The sequence below is a fragment of the Pygocentrus nattereri genome, chromosome 24, assembly GCF_015220715.1.
Source record: "Pygocentrus nattereri isolate fPygNat1 chromosome 24, fPygNat1.pri, whole genome shotgun sequence".
NCBI lineage: Eukaryota > Metazoa > Chordata > Actinopteri > Characiformes > Serrasalmidae > Pygocentrus > Pygocentrus nattereri.
The window spans coordinates 32,288,604-32,310,013 of NC_051234.1; the positions used below are offsets into that span (position 1 = coordinate 32,288,604).

The 21,410-nt window shown below is 42.3% G+C and overlaps 1 protein-coding gene across 1 annotated transcript; it reads left to right on the forward strand.

The window, feature by feature from the left end:
* Window positions 1-10,233: 10,233 nt before the first annotated feature.
* Window positions 10,234-19,533, forward strand: si:dkey-12l12.1. Its single transcript, XM_037533944.1, has 5 exons — window positions 10,234-10,426; window positions 14,753-14,863; window positions 15,876-15,986; window positions 16,266-16,322; window positions 18,712-19,533. Exons 1-5 carry the CDS (start codon window positions 10,310-10,312, stop codon window positions 18,781-18,783), a joined length of 468 nt encoding a protein of 155 aa, XP_037389841.1. The 5' UTR covers window positions 10,234-10,309; the 3' UTR covers window positions 18,784-19,533.
* Window positions 19,534-21,410: the final 1,877 nt, after the last annotated feature.

Here is a 21,410-nt window from a genome sequence, read left to right on the forward strand (position 1 = left end):
GGCTAAAGAGGAAACCGATGGTGCTATAAATGTGCTGTATTGTAAATCAGGACACAAAGACTCGGCTCTAGCTTTCAGACGAAACCAGGCCATTCGTTCATTATTCCCAACAAACAAGCAAACAAATAAAGGAATAGATTCTACATCTCTGCACAGGAGTCATGTAGAAGCTATTAAACACTTATAAAAGGTAAAGAACATAAAAACTGACTTTAATTGTACGTTTCTAACCAAAACGCTGTAATCTGAGAAAAAGGCAGGGCTGCATTTTTGAAGAGCAACATCCAAAGCACACACATCCTCGGTCAACAGCTGGAAAACCATCCCGAATCCCAGCGAGTGTAAATTCACTTACAGTACGGTTCTTTCTGCGTACTGCTGTTGCTCTTGCTATTTTGCGGCCACGTGAATCACCCAGAGGCCGACGCGCTGCAGCCAGACCGAAGAGGAAGGGACACCACAATTCACCCAAACAAGGATGCAAGACACGGACTCAACTCCACCGGAATTAGTTCAGGAACGTTCAGGGAAGTTTTGCGTGGTGTGATTCACTCCGTCTCAGCAGGCGCTCAGAACACAAACCTTCACGGACCTGCATTTTCCGGCACTGAGCCTCCGTTTCCAGGCAATTATGGACAGATAGACATCTGGGGAAGGGGGGCATGAAATATAATTCAAATATAAGACGGTCATTTTCGAGCGAGTTAAGCATTTACGGAAAGATGACTCTCCTTTGCGGTCGTCCAGAGAACCAGAATAGGATGAGTTCATGAGGCTTTAGCGGCTGCATGTCTAACATAGGGGTGGACGATAATGCCCACCCAATGATATCACAATATGTTGACGATAGAAATATTCACAATAGACTGAAACAATATGGAATAAAAAATAATCAGTGAGTAAAATCTACAGACAAATCTACAGGCACTTTTTTAAGTATCTGCATAACTAAATCATTGAGATGTAACCAAAGACATTCAGTTCCACGCAGGTTTGCAGTCAGAATGGTTCACAGTATGTCTGGAGCATTCAAGCTCGATCAGCTTCCACAGAGAAACACATTACACTAAGAGCTTACACACTTGTCGCCTGATGTCGGAGATACACTTTCAGACTTAAAACGCAGGTTTTTGGATCTGTTGATGGTCGACAGGGACATGCAGGCTAAAGAAAACATCTCGCTGCTGTCGGGAGAAAATCTCCAAAATGGTAACTTTACAGGAGAAGGAGAAAACCTACTTTACTTTTAATGGAAGTCAATGGAACCAGAATTTTTCATAAATCATTTTGGGCTGTTTCTTTTAGTCCGTTCATGATGAAAATTACACACAATGTAAAGGTCAACAGGCACGTTCAAATTCTCATAAAAATTTAAAAATGGCAAAAATGGAGATACGAGGTTTTCTTCCGACAGCAGCGATATATATATATATATATATATATATATATATATATATATATATATATATACATATATATATATTTATATGGAAGACGTGAAGATGCAAAAAACATTGCACACCTTTTAATAGTCTTAAAAAATCATTAAACAAATGAAGTAAGTTAGTATGCGAGAGCTTTTCCCTTTAATTTCTTCATAGCTGGTTTAGGTGATTTTGTAGGAACCAGAAAGTTTAAGGAAGTTTTTTAGGGAAAAAAAAAAATCCAATGGAAGAAATCCTTTCAGCCCTCGTTCCAAAGCCACTCCCCCAAAACATATGAACACACACGGTCTACAGACATATACACGCAGATTACACACGAGGGAAACGTAGCCAGCTTACAACTACAGAGTAAAAGGCTTTCGTCAGTTCAACCTACCAAACGACTTTGTGTGGTAACGAACAATGAATGATGTAGCGGCTGACTGACATGTAGATGGACTACAGTGATCATACACCAATAAAGTGACTATAAAAGTGTTTCTAATAAAGTGGCCAGTAAGTGGACGTACCAGGTTTTGTAACATAGTTCATTGTAAGTGTAAAGACACCAACTGCCTGGACCAACAAGGTAGGAGTGTCTCATAGAGTGGACAGTGAGTGGAAGCGAACAAACTAGTTTTACTCAACTCAACAAACTAATGACCGATTTAAAGAACTGCTCACTCAAAGTATTCAGTCTGGTTGAATAACCACACCAAGTCATTTTTTTAGGTTCATCGGACGAGTCGTGGGCAGGTCATGAGGGAGGTGGGTAAACAGACAGGTAGGCCATCCAATCATTTCATTCAGTCCATCTGGATGGGGTTTTACAGGCTTGTGGCCTCCACAGACAACGTTTTGTTTTCTTTCTATTGACAGAGAATTTCACTTATTGATTGCAATGGAGATGTAAAGTTTTCATACTTCTTGAAATAATGTCTCACTACTCCACCTGTAAGTGTTGAAGTCTTGTAAGCAGAAAGTCGGTACTTTTCCACTCAGCTCTGACGGCTTCAAACAGCAGAACATCGCCAAGCTAGTTTGTGTTTAATGTGAGACCAAATATCCTCCACAGGGTTTAAATCTGGACTCTGAGCAGCCAAAGCCATAAGTAACAACCATTAGTATTTTGGGTTTGGTGCATTTTTTTGGCACTAGAGGGCCAAACCACACCAGGCTCTACACAAAGAGGTTGGAATCAAGTGAAGGTCTACTGAATGACTGAGAAGTGTAAAGTCATGGCTGGACCGGGTCAAAATCCACCCACTCTCAGGAGACCAAGAATACAATCCAAGAGACATCAACCAGGTCAGACAGTTCCTGGTCATAGCCAAAACAAACCGGGAAAATAACCGAACAAGACTGCAGTCCGTCACTGTGCGCTCAGAGTTTATATACAGTACTAAGGCTTTGCTCACACAGCAGGTATGTTTCTTCCTATGTGACACAGGTGTGTGTCTGTGTGTCGGTGTGAACAGATAAACACACTGAATCTGATGTTTTCAATTCCAGTTTGAGACGCTTTCACATGTGGCACTGAAATCCGATGCGTATCTGATCTGCGGCACCGCGACTCCAGCCAGATCGGAAATCATGCGACTTTTATGTCAGTCCAACTCGACATTCGTCATGATTCTATGCTGCTGAGACTCAAACACTTAGGCTGATGTTTCTGCACCAAAACATGAGAAGAGACTCATCGCAGCCGCTCCGTATTCGAAGAGGTTTAGGAAGAAAGGCTGCAGCATCAAGGAAATCTGAGGATTCGAGGACATGAACCAAAGAAGTGACCACGCCCTTTTTACAGCTCGTCAGTCAGTGAAGCTGCATGATGCTCCTGTGATGCTGGTGAAGATGAAGCTGATCCTCCGGGAGCGACTGGCGTTTGTTGGCAGTTGTGATTGTTTACCTCTGGACGTGGTGGTGGTGTGTTAGTGTGTGTTGTGCTGGTCTGAGTGGATCAGACACAGCAGTGCTGCTGGGGTTTTTAAACACTGTGTCCACTCACTGTCCACTCTATTAGACTCTCCTACCCTGTCGGTCCACCTTGTAGATGTAAAGTCAGAGACGACAGCTCATCTGCTGCTGCACAGTTTGTGTTGGTCATCCCCTAGTCCTTCATCAGTGGTCACAGGACGCTGCCCACAGGATGCTGGACTATTCTCAGTCCAGCAGCGACACTGAGGTGTTTAAAAACTCCAGCAGCACCGCAGTGTCTGATCCACTCAGACCAGCACAACACACACTAACACACCACCACCACGTCAGTGTTACTGCAGTGCTGAGAATGATCCACCACCCAAACAGTACCTGCTCTGTGAGGGTCCATGGGGGTCCTGACCACTGAAGAACAGGGTAACAGAGTATCAGAGAAACAGATGGACTACAGTCTGTAACTGTAGAACTATGAAGTGCATTTCACATCAAACCACTCTGAACGACTTTGATTACATCTTAGTGACTGAATTATGCAGGAATGTAAATTGGAATTTAATAATATATTGTTTATGATGCAAAAAAAGCCAAAACAAAACCTCAAAGTAAAAAGCCCCTTCATACAGCTCTACAATGTCTACTGGACACCAAGTTTAATAACTACCTAAAGCAGCCTTCAAATTACCTCAGAATTATCTAATTATTAGAGCCATTTTCCCTACAATTATCTGTACTATTAGAGACTGTTCCCCATCTGTTTTGTGTTAGCCATCCTCTAGTCCTTCATCAGCGGTCAGTTTCCGACCACAGAGCTGCTCTTGGCTGGATATTTTTGGGCAGTGGGCCGTTCTCAGCCCAGCACTGACACTGATGTGTGTAAAAACATCCCCACTGTGTCTGATACACTCATACCAGCGCCACACACACTACCACTCCACTACCAGGGCGGTGTAACTGCCGAGAATGGACCACAACCGTAATAATATCTGGTCAACAGCATTCCTGTGGTGTAAAACTGACCAACGATGAATGATGTAGCGGCTGTCTGACATATAGATGGACTACAGTGATCATACACCAATAAAGTGACTATAAAGTGACTAAAAGTGTTTCTAATAAAGTGGCCAGTAAGTGGACGTACCAGGTTTTGTAACATAGTTCATTGTAAGTATAAAGACACCAACTGCCTGGACCAACAAGGTAGGAGTGTCTCATAGAGTGGACAGTGAGTGGACACAGTGTTTAAAATCTCCAGCAGCACTGCTGGGTCTGATCCACTCATGGGGGCCTCACAAACTCCTGGCGACAACCTAACTATGAAAAATGAAATCTCATTACTACATCTTAATAAGTTGTGGCCATGAGTTAACGTGGACCTATTATGCTCATTTTCAATGTCCATGACTTTAGTTTTGCTCAGTTTTACAGCTTCAATGTTCTAAAAACACATGATTTCTCTCGTACTGTTCGTCTCGATTCACCCTCTGTCTGATACGCTCTGTTAGAGCTCCTGTGTCTTTAAGCCCCGCCTCCTGACGAGTGCAGTGTGCTCTGATTGGTCAGCTCACCCCTCCAGGTTCCGCCCCTGATCAGGAGTCTGTAGACAGACCCGTCTCTCCTGAGCAGCTGGGTCTCCAGCGGCGTCGGTTCTGCCGGATCAGTTTGACCCCGAGTGGATCCTGAAAGTCCGATCAGTGTCTCTCCACACGCTACAGCACTGAACACACTCCTCCTCCTCCAGTAGCTGCTGTGTGAGGGGGCGGAGCTCGCCGGTAGGCGGGCAGTAAGGACAGTATTACGAGATGATGTCATCCTGTAACAAAGGAAAAGGGCTGGAATTCCTGGCATTTCAGCAGCTGAGAAAAGTGGATTCTGTGGGAGAGAGGTTCTCCCTCTGGAGGGAACGCTGAGTTCTGGGAATTTGCAGAACGTTTACATGAACAAAAAGCTACAACACACTAAAGAAAAGAGAAAAACCGGGAAAGCAAAATTGGTCACCTTTAACTATCAAAACGAATCTCATTCGCACACTTTTGTAAGTTGTGGCCTTGCATTATTTTTATTAGGAAGTGATGTCACCCACAGGGCTCCATCCATTGACTGAGGTAGCGTTCTTCCCCTCTCCACGAGGGCAGCAAACATTCAGATCGCCAGGATGCCGATTCCCTCAGAACAGGAGGCAGGAAATATGGAAGAAGTGAAGGTGTGAGGTGTGTGAGGGCTTTAACTGTGCAGTGTGACTCACGAAGTCAGCAGTTGGGAGATCAGCCTGATGCCAGTGCAGGGAAGTGCTGAGTGGACTGGCTTTAGATTAATGGTCTGCACTCAAGACACAGACACCCTCTTATGAACGATGAAATGTCTTCTTGAACGCGTCAGTATTGCAACTCAAGCTCTTTCCACCCAGCCGTTCTCCACACTGGAATTAACAGGACAGTGAATCTTTGTATTAGACTCCAACTCTGAACTCAAAATGCAAATGGGAGACACACACAAACAGAGGGAGAGGAAGGTCTGAGTGTTTGTGGCCTGCCCAGCTGGCACTGCGGCTGGAAGTTAGTTATGCCATGGAGCATCTAAAGGGCTACAAGAAACCTACTTTTATAAGGGCTTACTGCGACAAGAGTTACACTTACTGAGGGGAAGTGACAATGAAACCGACAAAAGTTGACCACATTTCTGAACCAGGCACACGTCCAGTTCAGTGGTCAGCATATCATTAAAATGCCAAATGTGGCCCACGGCTTCGGTTTTAGAGTGTATTATATGTGGCCCATCAGCCAGCACACTGCAGTTCTTCCCTTCACCTGATGGTGGCAGGAGCTCTGTAAAATTACAGTGTAATGCACCTCAGTGTAACAAGGTTAGCTAAAGTTTAAGAGCCTTTCTTCTCTGACCTACAGCTTCATTTACTGACCACATTTAGTCCGGACTGCAGCCATTAAGCTCAAACTAACACTGGGAGTCGCAGATTTAGATGGAAATTTGAAAGTTTCCATCGAGAGATGCAATAAATGAGCCTCATACTTCAAACGACTGGTGGTGAATTTAATATCAACAGTCATGAAAACGGCGTGAAGATTACAGTAAATGTTCAGGAGAGAAACTAAAGCAGCCGCGGCTGCGCGAGTCTCACAGCACCGACTTCTTATCGGAGCGGATTCAGCAGGTCAGGACTTATGAACCCTTTAAGGTGGAGCAATAACGACTGCTCATGATGATTAATCTGCTCGTCTCCTTTGAGAAGGTGATCTCTGAATGATGTCGCTGCGTTTATTTCACACGTAAAAAATACTTTTGAACAAGTAAATACCTGAACAGGAATGACTACAGTAGACATGTTTTACTGTTCTTCTTTAATGATTTTATTACTGACCAAACAATAAAAAAAGGCCTTGTGCATCTTTAACTCAATGATAGGAAACACGCCCGATCGCAGAGGGCTCCTGTTCTATGCGCTGATATTTTAAAAACGTCATTTGTGATTGATATTTCAGCCCGCAGGTATTCTGACGTAGTATGAATACTACGCTTTGAGAAAAATTTGGACACCCCTGATCCAAACACACCGCTGGGCGGCTCCAGGCTGGACAGACCGAGACACTGCTGACATGTACGTTATATATACGCTATGTGTGGAGGCTAAAAAAGTAACACACTTTAAAAATTCCACACCTTCTTTAAGCCCTGGGTCACCTTGTGTGCTGACAAGGCGTCTGTGGTGACGTTTGTGACACTTCTGAGCTTCTGGTGGAGTTTGGAACAGCTGTATCTTCTAAAACTAGGCAAGAAAGTGGTAGACGTGGTTAGAAGATAGTAGCAGCCCCCTCTGCTGGCCAAAACAAGCACAACGTGATACGTCTGCCCGTCTGCTCTGCTGCCAGCCTATTTAAAGAATTTCTGGTGTGTGTTTAATTCATAGTACAAAAGAGGGACATTTCTGGGGACAGATCAAGCTGGGGACAGGAAAACAGGAACATCTGGCCACCCTACAAAAGCAGTCTTTATGACAGCTGATGCTTGGAATAAGCCTTTATAAAGCTTTATGTAGGCTTATGAAGGCGTCATACAGCCTCATAAACACTGTCCCTCAGTAAAGTGTGACCACTTTAGCTGCATGCGCACAAGTTTTAACTCTTGGTTCTAGACGTCACATCTGCTTGGATGATTTTGCCGTAGTTGTTTCAAACGCCCTCGGAATTATAGCACATTTCGACTTCAAAGCAGAGCCCTGAAATGTCCCCATAACGCTGGAATGTGACTATTATGTGGCTTCTGCATGCAGCTGGAGAGAAACTCCTCCAAACCCATACAAACCTTTCTGCCAGCTTTTTAGCGACATTCTGTGGGGAGGACATACGGGACAGAACGGCTATAATCACTGCTTTGTTCTGCACCACAGCTCCTTTAATTGGGCCCATTTTCTCAGCGTGCATCTACATCAGTGAAGGAAGTGTTTATGCGGCATTCTAGGCATGTGGCTATGCTATAGGACTTCTACGATGGACGAGAACATCAGAGGGCAGAGATGATGTGGGGGCGTGTGTGAGAAAAAGCAGGGTCCGCTGTCCACTCTAACCAGGGTTGTGTTTGTTTTTGTTTGTTTCCAGGACCAACAAAATGGTCATTATTTTTTTTTTATTATTATTTATTTTATTTTTTTTAGCAGTTCCGTTTGGTTACTGAGATTAAGGTCAGGTTTAGGGTTAAGCTTAGACCCTTCTTATTAAGATTAAGAGACCCTTATTAGTCCCACAGTGAGGAAATTTCACCTTCCGCATTTAACCCATCTGTGCAGTGAAACACCACACACACACTAGGGGGCAGTGAGCACACTTGCCCGGAGCGGTGGGCAGCCCTATCCACGGCAACCGGGGAGCAGTTGGGGGTTAGGTGTCTTGCTCAAGGACACCTCAGTCACAGATTATCAGCTCAGAGGATTGAACTGGCGACCTTCTGGTCGCAAGGCTGGTTCCCTAACATCCTGCCCCCAACATTACACATAAAATACCATGCAAAAAATCAGAGACCTTCATTTATTTACGGTCGGTCAAATTTGCTATTTAGTACCAGGTCTTCATTATTAGGAGATATTTCTGAGGAGATTAGATACAAGATTATTCCTTTGTACAAGAAAGAGGAATCCCAAACAACTGGAGTTCAAAAAAATGATAAGACACAGAGACAATAAGACCCCTAATGGCCGTGCAAGACCTGACAGACCACCAATACTGCCCCCATCAGATAAACAGCACTGAAAGCTGTGATCTCTGAGAGAGAGGAGAAGATCAAGCTGCTTCAGATCTGAAAACATCCACAGGTGTTTCTGTCCATCCTTCCACTGTGAGAAGACCACTCAGCGCTGTGGGTCTGAAAGGACGTGTAGCTGATCAAGAAGAACCTCACTGAGAAAAGGAGACGGACACATCAAACAAAGAAACTGGACAATGGACTGACCGTCCCAGAGTCCAGACCTCAACACCACTGAATGGGTTTGATTAGTTCAGAAAATCAACCAGCTTCTCAGACTGAGCTTTGGAGGCGTGTCTGCAGTTTCTTAGAGGAGCTGAAAGTGAGGCTCCTGAGAAGAACAGAAGCTGGAATCAAGGTAGAGAGTGACTCAATGACTGACCACAGCTGAGAGTTATTTGTAGAGGCTTCTGTGTGATTTTCTGTTAAATATGATTTCAGTGTTGTACATAATGGCTGTTTTGCCTGGAATTTAAATAAATGAATTGCACAGTAAATTACATTTACGTTCTGTCACTGTCACACTGACTTATTTTTCACATCTAAATACACCAGCTGCTGTAGGAATATCTCACTGGAACTGGTCCAAATTGTCTTTATGGTAAAAGTTGAGAATGTATTTCATTCTCCTGTAAAGTTGCTATTTTGGATACAAGAGGTTTCATTATTTGTTATAACAGTGGCAACATTATTATTATTACTACTATTAAGTGCTGTCAAGTGTTTCCGACTGCTGGCGACCATCTGCACAGTGTTTCTCTAGAACATCCTGTCTTCCGTTTGGATTTCCAGGCTTGTCAACGGCTGCTACACTATATTTCCAAAAGTCCTCACTCACCCATCCAAATCATTGAATTCAGGTGTTCCAGTCACTTCCATGGCCACAGGTGTATAAAGCCGAGCCCCTCGGCCTGCAGACCTGCTTCTACAGACATTAGTGAAAGAATGGGTCGCTCTCAGGAGCTCAGTGAATTCCAGTGTGGTGCCGTGATCGGACGCCACCTGTGCAGCAAGTCCAGTCGTGAAATTTCCTCACTGCTAAATATTCCACAGTCCACTGTCAGTGGGATTATAACAAAGTGGAAGCGATTGGGAACGACAGCAACTCAGCCATCCAAATCACTGAATTCAGGAGTTCCAGTCACTTCCATGGCCACAGGTGTATAAAGCCGAGCCCCTCGGCCTGCAGACTGCTTCTACAGACATCAGACTCTCTGAGTTCGTTGCCCCAAGGCAACATTGTGCAATAGAGGGTTAACTTAAGACAAAAAGGCATGGAGTTTGTGTAGGGCTTAAAGTGGGAGGTGAAGATTATTTATGGGACATCATTTGAAAAAATCCGCTCTCCTCGACACTGTGGGAAACTTCCATGATGAATGGACCAATAAAAATGGTCCAAAATTGCTTGAACTAAGATCTCTTTTCATTAACTTGCACTGAAAGCCTGGAAAGTTTTTCCTTCTCCTGTAAAATTGACATTTTGGAGATATTTGTTTTTCTTCATACAGCGATGATCGGACCCTACGTCCTCACTTTGTATAAAAACGAGCGCGGCTGAGTGTGTTTTGCATGGCCTCTCCTCCCATCTGGTCTCCATTAAGGCTGGTGTATAAAAGTGCAGGCAGAAAAGTGCCGATCTGACAGTCTCCCACACTCTCTGCCTGACTAACGCACCCTCCTTCGCTCTCCGTCTCACAGCCATGAGCACAGCGCTGTGGCTCTGTCTGCTCTGCCTGCAGGGCTACCTGCTCACACAGGCTCTCGACTGCGCCGATGGAGGCAGGGACTGCGCCGGCAGGGAGGTCAGCGAGGTCGAGGTAAGGGCTTTGACGATTTACATGTGCGGAGCTTATTATCACACATTCTGTCACTACTTGCTTCGCATGCTTTCCCAGTTAAACTGCACTGCTAGATTATCTTTAATCCCTTAAACCCCTGTGATTCAGAGGTTCAGCTTAAGCTGCGTTTTCCAGTAAACACTCTCTTTAAAAGGGTTCTTCAGTACCCTCTTCAAGGGTTCTTTAGTAAAGACAGTGTTTCCATATAGAGCCAAGAACACTCCAAGAACCACCTGCATGCTTAAATGATTCTTTGCATACCGCAATGGTTCTTCAGACTGATGGAGAATCAAACATTTTCAAAAGGGTTCTTCTATTGTTATAAGCTTGACAGCATCACCATAGTAGAACCCTTTTTAGGGATGTTTCTATTTAGAACCATGAGTTCAACTGATGGGAAATGTGAAAGTGAAATGAAAGTGGTTCCCTTTCAAGAACCCTTTTGATGCTTTATACACATTCAACACATTCTCCTTCGATCTGAAGAACCATTTCACCATGCAAAGAACCATTTAAGCTTGCAAATGGTTCTTTGAGTGTTCATGGTTCTATATAGGACCATTGACTTTGTGAAGTGGCCCTTGAAGAGGGTACTAAAGATCATTCACTATGAAACTAGGTTGTGTAGCTGAGAGTGAAGGATGGAAGTCTGCCGAGTTGTTCTAAGAGTTTATGAGGTTCTGGAGGCACGCTGAAAAACTTGAAGAGCCATATATGACTTGAAGAACCATATTTACTACACACTTAAGAATAGCTCAGTCAATTTGCACTGAAGTCCATGTAGTTACAGAATAATAAGCCTTAGTATAGAATAAGTTTGGGATTTTAAGGGGTTAAAGCACCTTCACACTTCAGGTTCTATCCTTGGTAGTTTTTCCTGGAACCTCACACCCAAGCTAAGACAATTAAAAAAGATGGTTCTTCTAAAGTTCTTTAATAAATGGTTCTCTTTATAAGCATGGGTTAGAATATTTCATGCATTAATGGTTCTTCTCAAGGTGACATGGTTCTTTAGATTGATGGAGAATATGTTGAATGTGTACAAAGCACCAAAACAGGTTCCTCTACTGTTACAAACTTGACACTGTAACAATAGCAGAACCCTTTTTGGTGCTATATAGACCCGTTTTCATATACAACACATTCCCCATGAGTTGAACTCACGGTTCTAAGTAGAAACACCTCTTTTACTAAGAACCATCTTTTTTGAAGAGTGAAGAATCATTTAGGAACCTTTATTTTTAAGAGCGTAGCTTAAAGATTGGAGTGATTGCTGGTTTAAGACTTTAAGCAAACAGTTGTTCGAGTCAAGACAGATCACGGCGATATGAACGCAACATTTGGAACCGGCGATGATCCGTGGAGTAGGAGTTTGTGGTCTATAGTAGCCGAACACTAAGTGCGCTGGAATGCTCAATCATTCCGTTCCTGTAAAAGTGCGTCAGAACGGTGCAGCGGAGTGGGCTGCTGTAGGGTGGTGTTGGAGACATATCCAGACATTAAAGGCAGTTATGCAGGCATCAAACAGATGTGCAGTGGGGTTCCTTAACCACATTGGCAGATGTGAATTAGCTCTTCACTCTCGGTCCTGCTGTTGTGGCGTCTGAGCCTCTACCAGCTTGCTTACCAAAAATACCCTGAAGGGAGGAAAACGTCTCCAACTTTCCGTGGCATTTCCATGAGCCAGTGTCCTGTTTGACTTTCCACTCACTGCTAATGTGGAGGCCCCCCTCCCCATCCTTCTGTTTTCTCAGATCCAGAATTAACACAGCGACACACAGCGACACAGACATGCACACACATTGTCAAGAAAGCTTGGCGTGCCTCAAGGGTGACCCTTGGGGTCAAAGTAATTTCCTCCACTTGAACAAGTGCTAAATTCTCGCTCCTTTTCTTTTTTGCCGATCTGTTAAGAGGGCTGCTGCTTCTTTGAAGAAGTCATGTTGGCTCACACACAGGGCAGAGCTGTACAGCCCTGATTACATAACAAATTTATTTAATCAGTCTTAGGCAAACGCTTCAGCTTCGTTCTGTCCAAGAACAGCCTAACTAAAGAGCACAGTCTCTGTGCTGCACAAGTGAGGTGGTAATAATGTTTCGTGGTTAAGTAATTGCATCTCTTTTAATTTAGCGTTAATGAGCGTGGAGGCCAGAGTCAATAGATTGCTTGTTAGAGAAAATTGTGGTGTGGCTTAATAAAGGAAAAGCATCACGCATCACAGACTTGTTTGATGTTCAATTTAGCCAACAGCAAATGAGTGTTAGAGGAATGTTGGGGGGGGGGTAAGAGAATGAGAGGAAGAGCAAACTGATAAAAGAAAGAACGGCAGATTCTTTAATCCAAACCTTCAGGATTAACCTCCTCAAGGCATATGTATAAGTTTAAGCATGACATTTTCTATTTTATCATATTTATTATTTATGCTTATATTTATTATGCATAACAACACCAATTGCCCACTTTTGGTATCACATTCATTGTGAGACAATGTATTTACCTGAAACTTACATCTGTTATAAGACGGTAAACTGTATTTATATGGAGTTTACATCAGTTATAAGACAGTATACTGTATTTATATGGAGTTTACATCTGTTATAAGACAGTATACTGTATTTATACAGAGTTCACCTCTGTTATAAGATGGTAAACTGTATTTATATGAAGTTTACATCTGTTATAAGACAGTATACTGTATTTATATGAAGTTTACATCTGTTATAAGACAGTATACTGTATTTATATGAAGTTTACATCAGTTATAAGACAGTATACTGTATTTATATGGAGTTTACATCTGTTATAAGACAGTATACTGTATTTATACAGAGTTTACGTCTGTTATAAGACAGTATACTGTATTTATACAGAGTTCACCTCTGTTATAAGATGGTAAACTGTATTTATATGAAGTTTACATCTGTTATAAGACAGTATACTGTATTTATATGAAGTTTACATCTGTTATAAGACAGTATACTGTATTTATATGAAGTTTACATCAGTTATAAGACAGTATACTGTATTTATATGGAGTTTACATCTGTTATAAGACAGTATACTGTATTTATACAGAGTTCACCTCTGTTATAAGATGGTAAACTGTATTTATATGAAGTTTACATCTGTTATAAGACAGTATACTGTATTTATATGGAGTTTACATCTGTTATAAGACAGTATACTGTATTTATATGGAGTTTACATCTGTTATAAGACAGTATACTGTATTTATACAGAGTTCACCTCTGTTATAAGACAGTATACTGTATTTATATGGAGTTTACATCTGTTATAAGACAGTATACTGTATTTATATGGAGTTTACATCTGTTATAAGACAGTATACTGTATTTATACAGAGTTTGTCTGTTATAAGACAGTATACTGTATTTATATGGAGTTTACATCTGTTATAAGACAGTATACTGTATTTATATGGAGTTTACATCTGTTATAAGACAGTATACTGTATTTATATGGAGTTTACATCTGTTATAAGACAGTATACTGTATTTATACAGAGTTCACCTCTGTTATAAGACAGTATACTGTATTTATATGGAGTTTACATCTGTTATAAGACAGTATACTGTATTTATATGGAGTTTACATCTGTTATAAGACAGTATACTGTATTTATATGGAGTTTACATCTGTTATAAGACAGTATACTGTATTTATACAGAGTTCACCTCTGTTATAAGACAGTATACTGTATTTATATGGAGTTTACATCTGTTATAAGACAGTATACTGTATTTATATGGAGTTTACATCTGTTATAAGACAGTATACTGTATTTATACAGAGTTCACCTCTGTTATAAGACAGTATACTGTATTTATATGGAGTTTACATCTGTTATAAGACAGTATACTGTATTTATACAGAGTTTGTCTGTTATAAGACAGTATACTGTATTTATATGGAGTTTACATCTGTTATAAGACAGTATACTGTATTTATATGGAGTTTACATCTGTTATAAGACAGTATACTGTATTTATACAGAGTTCACCTCTGTTATAAGACGGTAAACTGTATTTATATGGAGTTTACATCAGTTATAAGATGGTAAACTGTATTTATATGAAGTTTACATCTGTTATAAGACGGTATACTGTAATTATATGGAGCGCATTTCTATTATTGTAAATCTGTATAGTATAATTCATGTGGCATATACAGTATGTTTATAGTATCACCTGCTTTGTGAAACAAGGCTATGAAGCCACATAAGACAACTACATGAATAGATTGGGATCTAATAAGGGACGGATTTGTCTTTGCATTCATTTCAGATGAGGGTCCGGCGACACACTGACCCAGACAGAGAGAGAAGAGGTCACGTCGGCCAAGCCAGCCTGCCTGGAACATTTTCAGCCAAAGGCTTTCCTAACACCCTCATTCAGGTGTGTGAAATGAAAAGACCACCACACACTATTTCCAGCTGAATCCGCAAAATATCAAATCTAACAAGCTCAGAGACTGAAAATGATCTCTGTTGCGTGAAATCATTTGCGTGAGATTATTTCATTATTTTTTTTTATTTCATAAACATTTTGGCCTGATTCTAAGGATTTGTTTACAAAAGCGAAACAGGTCATATTTGATGCTCTCTACACTATAATTTTAAGTGGAAATAATGTACATTGTATACATTTCAATCAAGTTCAACACACTGTTTTTGTTTGAAAGGTGAAAAGATCATGTTTTATTCTTAGTGGCGATCTGTGACTATTAGAGCCTTCATGATGAGGGTGATTTCTGGTAGCACCCCTATGGGATCCTAGTAGCACCTTAGCACTGTATTTATGTGGAGTGTACCTCGGTTATAACTGTGACTTCTTCACTGAAGAGTTGAAGAAACATCAGGTCAGGCCACCACTGTGACCTTTTTTCTCACGAGCTGGTCAGATCCACTTTAAATCAAAATATGATTGGTTGATTCGGCTGTCACTTCCTATTTATTTCCTGGTGTGCAGTCATGTTGGAGCAGGAAGGGGCCGTCCCCAAACTGTTCCCACAAAGTTGGGAGCGTGAAATTGTCCAGAATCTCTTGGTGCTGAAGCTTTAAGAGCTCCTTTCACTGGAACTAAGGGGCCGAGCCCAACTCCTGAAACACACCCCCACACCATGATCCCCCCTCCACCAAACTTTACACCCAGCACAATGCAGTCAGACAACCGCCAAACCCAGACTCGTCCTTTGTATAGTATAATCAACAATGCATAACACAGAACACACACCCATGGTTCCTACAGTTAGAGGGGGATTTACTTAAATGCTAAAAAAATTACACATACAAATTATGTACTGTATATTTATATATTTATATTTAACAGAAATGATTAGATCTCCTCTGAAGGCCCTGAAGCTCCTACACTGTCTGTTCAGCACTAACATTGTGTTCTCCTGTTTCAGGCTGACAGATCAAGGCGTCATTTGACCAGCAATAAGAAGAAACACGTGACTCGCAAATCTCGAGTCGGCACTTACTCACTGCTCAAACACAACCCGTCGACCCCTCTGCAGGTACGTATCCGTGGCAACGACCTCAGTCAAGACTGTCTTCTCTCATAATGATCCAATAAGCACTACTGCATCCTTGAAAGCAAAAGCGATGCTTCCTTTTGTCCTTTTGCCTCTAAATGCTCAGCAGATGTTTCCTCAGCGTCTCTACCTCAAAACTATGAATGTTCAGGTTATTTTCCATCAGGAAATGCCTTTTGAAGCACATTCAGAATTACTTATTTAACTACTTAACCTGCTATAAAGCGTTTCTGTAAACATTCTGCTGGATTTCTTTTACAGATAGTCCGAGCTCGGAGACACACTGGAGCTGCCACCCCACACATGCCTCCATTAAAGGTATATGAGAAACTAATGAGTCATCACACAGATTACTGTACTTACGTGGACTAATCATCATTCTCAATGTTGCTGTAGCTTAATCTGTCTAATCCAAAAGCTAAACCTGTGACCGTAATTATGACATAAGCCCAGCCATAGGTGTGACCTTTAACCATCATCTTCAGCACAAAATCTAACCATAACCAACTATTAGACAATTTACAAAACGTATCAGAAAAACTGTACACAGTACATACAGTGGGAAAAAAAGGGATTTAGTCAGTCACCAATTGTTCAAGTTCTCCCACTTAAAAAGATGAGAGAGGCCTGTAATTGACATCACAGGCAGACCTCAACTCTGAGAGACAAAATGAGGAAAAAAAAAATCAGGAAATCACATCGTCTGATTTTTAAAGAATTTATTTGCAAATTATGGTGGAAAAAAAGTATTTGGTCACAAATAAACAAGCAAGATTTCTGGCTGTCACAGACCTGTAACTTCTTCTTTAAGAGGCTCCTCTGTCCTCCACTCATTACCTGTATCAATGGCACCTGTTTGACCTCGTTATCTGTATAAAAGACACCTGTCCACAGCCTCAAACAGTCAGACTCCAAACTCCACTATGGTGAAGACCAAAGAGCTGTTGAAGGACACCAGAAACAAGATTGTAGATCTGCACCGGCTGGGAAGACTGAATCTGCAGTAGGGAAGCAGCTTGGTGTGAAGAAATCTACTGTGGGAGCAATAATCAGAAAATGGAAGACCTACAAGGCCACTGCTAATCTGCCTCGATCAGGGGCTCCACGCAAGATCTCAGCCCATGGGGTCAAAATGATCACAAGAACGGTGAGCAGAAATCCCTGAACCACACGGGGGGACCTGATGAATGACCTGCAGAAAGCTGGGACCAACGTTACAAAGGCTACTGTCAGTAACACACGACGCCAGGGACTCAGATCTCAGACCCAGACAGGCACTTCAAACTTCAGACGAGCGCGTCTGAAGTTTGCCAGAGAGCATTTGGATGTTCCGGGAGAGGATTGGGAGAATGTCAGGTGGTCAGATGAAACCAAAGTAGAACTGTTTGGTACAAACACAGCTCGTCGTGTTTGGAGGAGAGTGAATGCTGAGTTGCATCCCAAGAGCACCAGACCAACTGTGAAGCCTGGGGGTGGAAACATCAGGCTTTGGGGCTGTTTCTCTGCAAAGGGACCAGGACGACTGGTCTGTGTACATGAAAGAATGAATTTTTCAGCATGACAATGATCCCAAGCACACTGCCAGGGCAACGAAGGAGTGGCTTCGTAAGAAGCATTTCAAGGTCCTGGAGTGGCATAGCCAGTCTCCAGATCTCAACCCCATAGAAAACCTTTGGAGGGAGTTGAAAGTCCGTGTTGCCCACCGACAGCCCCAAAACATCACTGCTCTGCATGGAGGAATGGGCCAACATACCAGCAGCGGTGTGCGCCCACCTTGTAAAGACTTACAGAAAACATTTGACCTCTGTCCAACCTCTGCCAACAAAGGATATATAACAAAGTATTGAGATGAACTTTTGTTATTGACCAAATACTTATTTTCCACCATTATTTGCAAATAAATTCTTTAAAAATCAGATGATGTGATTTTCTGAATGTTTTTTCCTTATTTTGTCTCTCAGAGTTGAGGTCTACCTATGATGTCAATTACAGGCCTCTCTCATCTTTTTAAGTGGGAGAACTTGAACAATTGGTGACTGACTAAATACTTTTTTTTCCCCACTGTACAGTGGTCCCAAACATATATGGACATTTGTGCCACACTTAAAAATATAGTTTATTATGTTAGGAAACAAAATGCCATCTTGCCCCTTAGAACTGAGCTACAGGGCAGTGGTTGAGATCTTCCCTCTGAAATGAGACCCTCTAATAAAAGAGCATCACTTCATTAACAGCTACCAGCGCCGCTCTGTAGGCGACCCTGCCCGTCTGCAGGGACAGCAGAGGAGGGGAAAGTTCAGCTCCTCACTGCTGGGCTTTAGTTACATTTAGGGATCATACGCCTTCAAAGAGGGGGGCAGTTATTTATTATGACCCCCCCTAATTCTTCAGTGATGTGAAGCTGAAGCCTTACCCAAAACCCAACCTTCCCCAAAACCCAACCTTACCCAGCCTTCCCAAAACCCAGCCTTCCCCAAAATCTAATCCTAACCCTCATACTGTATGTTTCTGACAAATTACTGAGAGTCTGTTGAGTGTTTATTTTATCTAAACCACTTAAAATAAGGTATCAGCTAGAAATCTGTCTAAAGTATGAACACAGGCACTTTCTCTCACTGTAAAAATGTAAACAAAGGATAGAATTATTGACAGAAAGTTCTGTTTGGTTGAATAAATCAAAGTCCTAAGTTGTATCTGTTTGTTTCAGACCGTGAAGCAGAGGTCCAGGAGAAGTGCGGCCAAAAAGAAGAAGAGCACAAAGGCTGTGGTCTGCTCGTGAGATGGGACGTCCATAGAAGAAGTCAAAAACAAGCACACCAACTATATTCACACTTAGAGGCTGCCGTCCTGTAGGCTTTTTCATATTTAAAGGTGGTAAAATATAATCATCAGTCAGTCAGGAGGGTCAGTATCTGCTAACAGTTACCGTCACTCTTCTGGGCACAGAACGCCCACAGATCCACCATCAGGACAGTAAAACACACAAAACATTTCTCTCTGTACTATCAACAGTAATGGCACTGGAATGGATCAATTATGCATTTTTCTTATATTATTATACAGAGCAATACTATATATGATGCAGAATTTGTTCAAAACAAGCTGATCTATGCATGTATAAGGCATTTCTGGTAGAAAGAAACTCATATTTCAGCGCAAAACAGGTGCTATGCAAAATATTTCTACAAGAAAACAGGCCGAACTGAAAACATACCAAGCTTCACAAATGCATTCACACACATTTATATGTAACACAGTTAATAATGTTTTTATATTCCTCTTTTTACGAAGCTAATATAAACAGTTTTTCTAATATAATAATAAATAATATAGGTTTATATACAGTGCGTTATCAGGCATATTTACAGGTACTATGTACATTTTTCAGTAAATAAAGCCTTCAAACTACATATTTGAATCATTTAAGGCCACTTACTGCTGATGTAAATGTATTTATATCATGCTTTAAATGGTGACACGTGTCAGTGAAGATTTCTGGTATTAAAGTTGTCATTTACTTTGTTTTGCATTTCATTGTTCTACGTCTATTTAACTTAGGGACCATATGCTTTAATGCTCTGGGGTGCTATGAACTCGCCTATGCATCAAATTCTCTGTCTCTGTATCCGTGTCTGTGTCTTTGTGATGATCCAGCTCAGAAATCCAGTTCAAACACTTCCTGAATCCGTAGAGCCGCCCTTTCCGTTCCATCTCATCACGAGATCCTACGAGACTCACATCCGGAATTATGAGCCTGTGAAGAGGGGCTGAGATACACGTCATCTGCCTCTCGCCGCGTGGAGCTGCTGGATTTGTGTGTCCGTCTACATTCTGTGTGAAACTGACCAACGGACACTCAGGAGATCACTAAGGACTGACCCTCACGCCGGAAACCCTTCATTCCTCATTCAGTCCACATCGGAGACTCGTGTGAAACGGCGTCAGAGAGTTTCCAGCTGCTGAAGCTGCTGCAGCGGGTTTGGAAAGTAGTGATGAAGATAACGGAGCGTTTAGATATGAAACGTGAGGATCCTGTTCTATGAAGAACCTTTAGAGGAGAGTTTAAGAAGAGATGGACAGATTGAGGAAACGACTCCAGAGACCAGAAGGTTAACACAAAGCAAGGTGTTTTCATTGGGCTAAACTTTGTACCTGTGTCGAGCGCCTGTATCTGTTTCCCATCACACACAGAAACTGCAGAAGTAGGTGGTGTTACCTGGAGGCTGCACATGCAGTGCGTGCCAATTCAGGGGCTGCATCCTTTGAAGGACGCAGTCTACAAAGCCGTGTAGAAAGACGAACGCTGAACTGAGCCAGTGTGCTCCATGGATGGATGGAGAAACTTTGATTTAATTTTGTTTAATTTATTAGAGCAGGAGATGCTTCCCCACCAGTGCCTGCACCAGCGTGTGATGCATCTTAGGCTACGTTCACACAGCAGGTAAAAGTGGCCCAAATCTGAGCTTTTTCTTCATAGGTAACACAGATGTGTGTCAGTGTGAACAGATAAACACACTGAATCTGACATTTTTCATTCGAATTTAAGACACTTTCATACGTGGCACTGAAATCCGTATCCGATCTGCGGAAATGCGGCTCAGTCTGAACAGCCGGATCGGAATTCATGCCACTTTTACGTCAATCCAACACGACATTTGTCATAATTTTGCACTGCTGAGAAAGTTTAGGCTGACATTTCAGAAATTAGAAGAGACTCATCACAGCCGCTCCGCGTTCGAAGAGGCTTCGGACGAAACGGCTGAACGCGACCAGAGGAGACCGAGGCCGCAGTGTCAAAAACGTTGAAGGAGTCAGAGAACACGACCCAAAGAAATGGCCATGGCCAAATAACGTGCCCTTTGTACGGTGAACACATTCTGGGAGACGAGCCCAGCTGTCAACCACTGGACCTTCATAATCGCTCATGTGTTGCTGGCGAAGACGAAACTCAAACCTCCCAGAGCGACAGCCGTTCGCTGGTCAACATGACCGTTTACCTCTGGATGAGCCACACGACGCTCTGTTCTTTTGTGCACATGGGTCAGTTTAGGAGCTAATCTGTTCAGACTGAAGTCGAATACAGATCACATTTAAAAGATAATGTGAAACAAAACAATCGGATTTGGGCGACTTTTACCTGCTGTGTAAACGTAGCTCTAGACTGATGAGCTTGGCCTTTTTAACATTTGTATTGTTTGCTTTTCAACGTAGTTTAAACCAAATACTTAAATTTAAAACTGAACTCCTCAGCCGCCGTTCGATCGCCTGCTGATGCAGTGAAGCCCGGGATATGTTGGCTGGCGAAGGGTTCACCCATCGGATTCTTGGCTGCATATAAAGGAGCCTTTTAAATGGGACAGCCTAGTCGCCTCGCTTTGACTCAATCAGCCCCTGAATTGGGACGCA

Coding starts and splice junctions, on each gene's coding strand:
- si:dkey-12l12.1 (XM_037533944.1), top strand. CDS start 10,310: ATGAGCACAGCGCTGTGGCTCTGTCTGCTCTGCCTGCAGGGCTACCTG. Junction 10,427..14,752: donor GGGAGGTCAGCGAGGTCGAG/GTAAGGGCTTTG, acceptor CATTCATTTCAG/ATGAGGGTCCGGCGACACAC. Junction 16,323..18,711: donor CACACATGCCTCCATTAAAG/GTATATGAGAAA, acceptor TGTTTGTTTCAG/ACCGTGAAGCAGAGGTCCAG.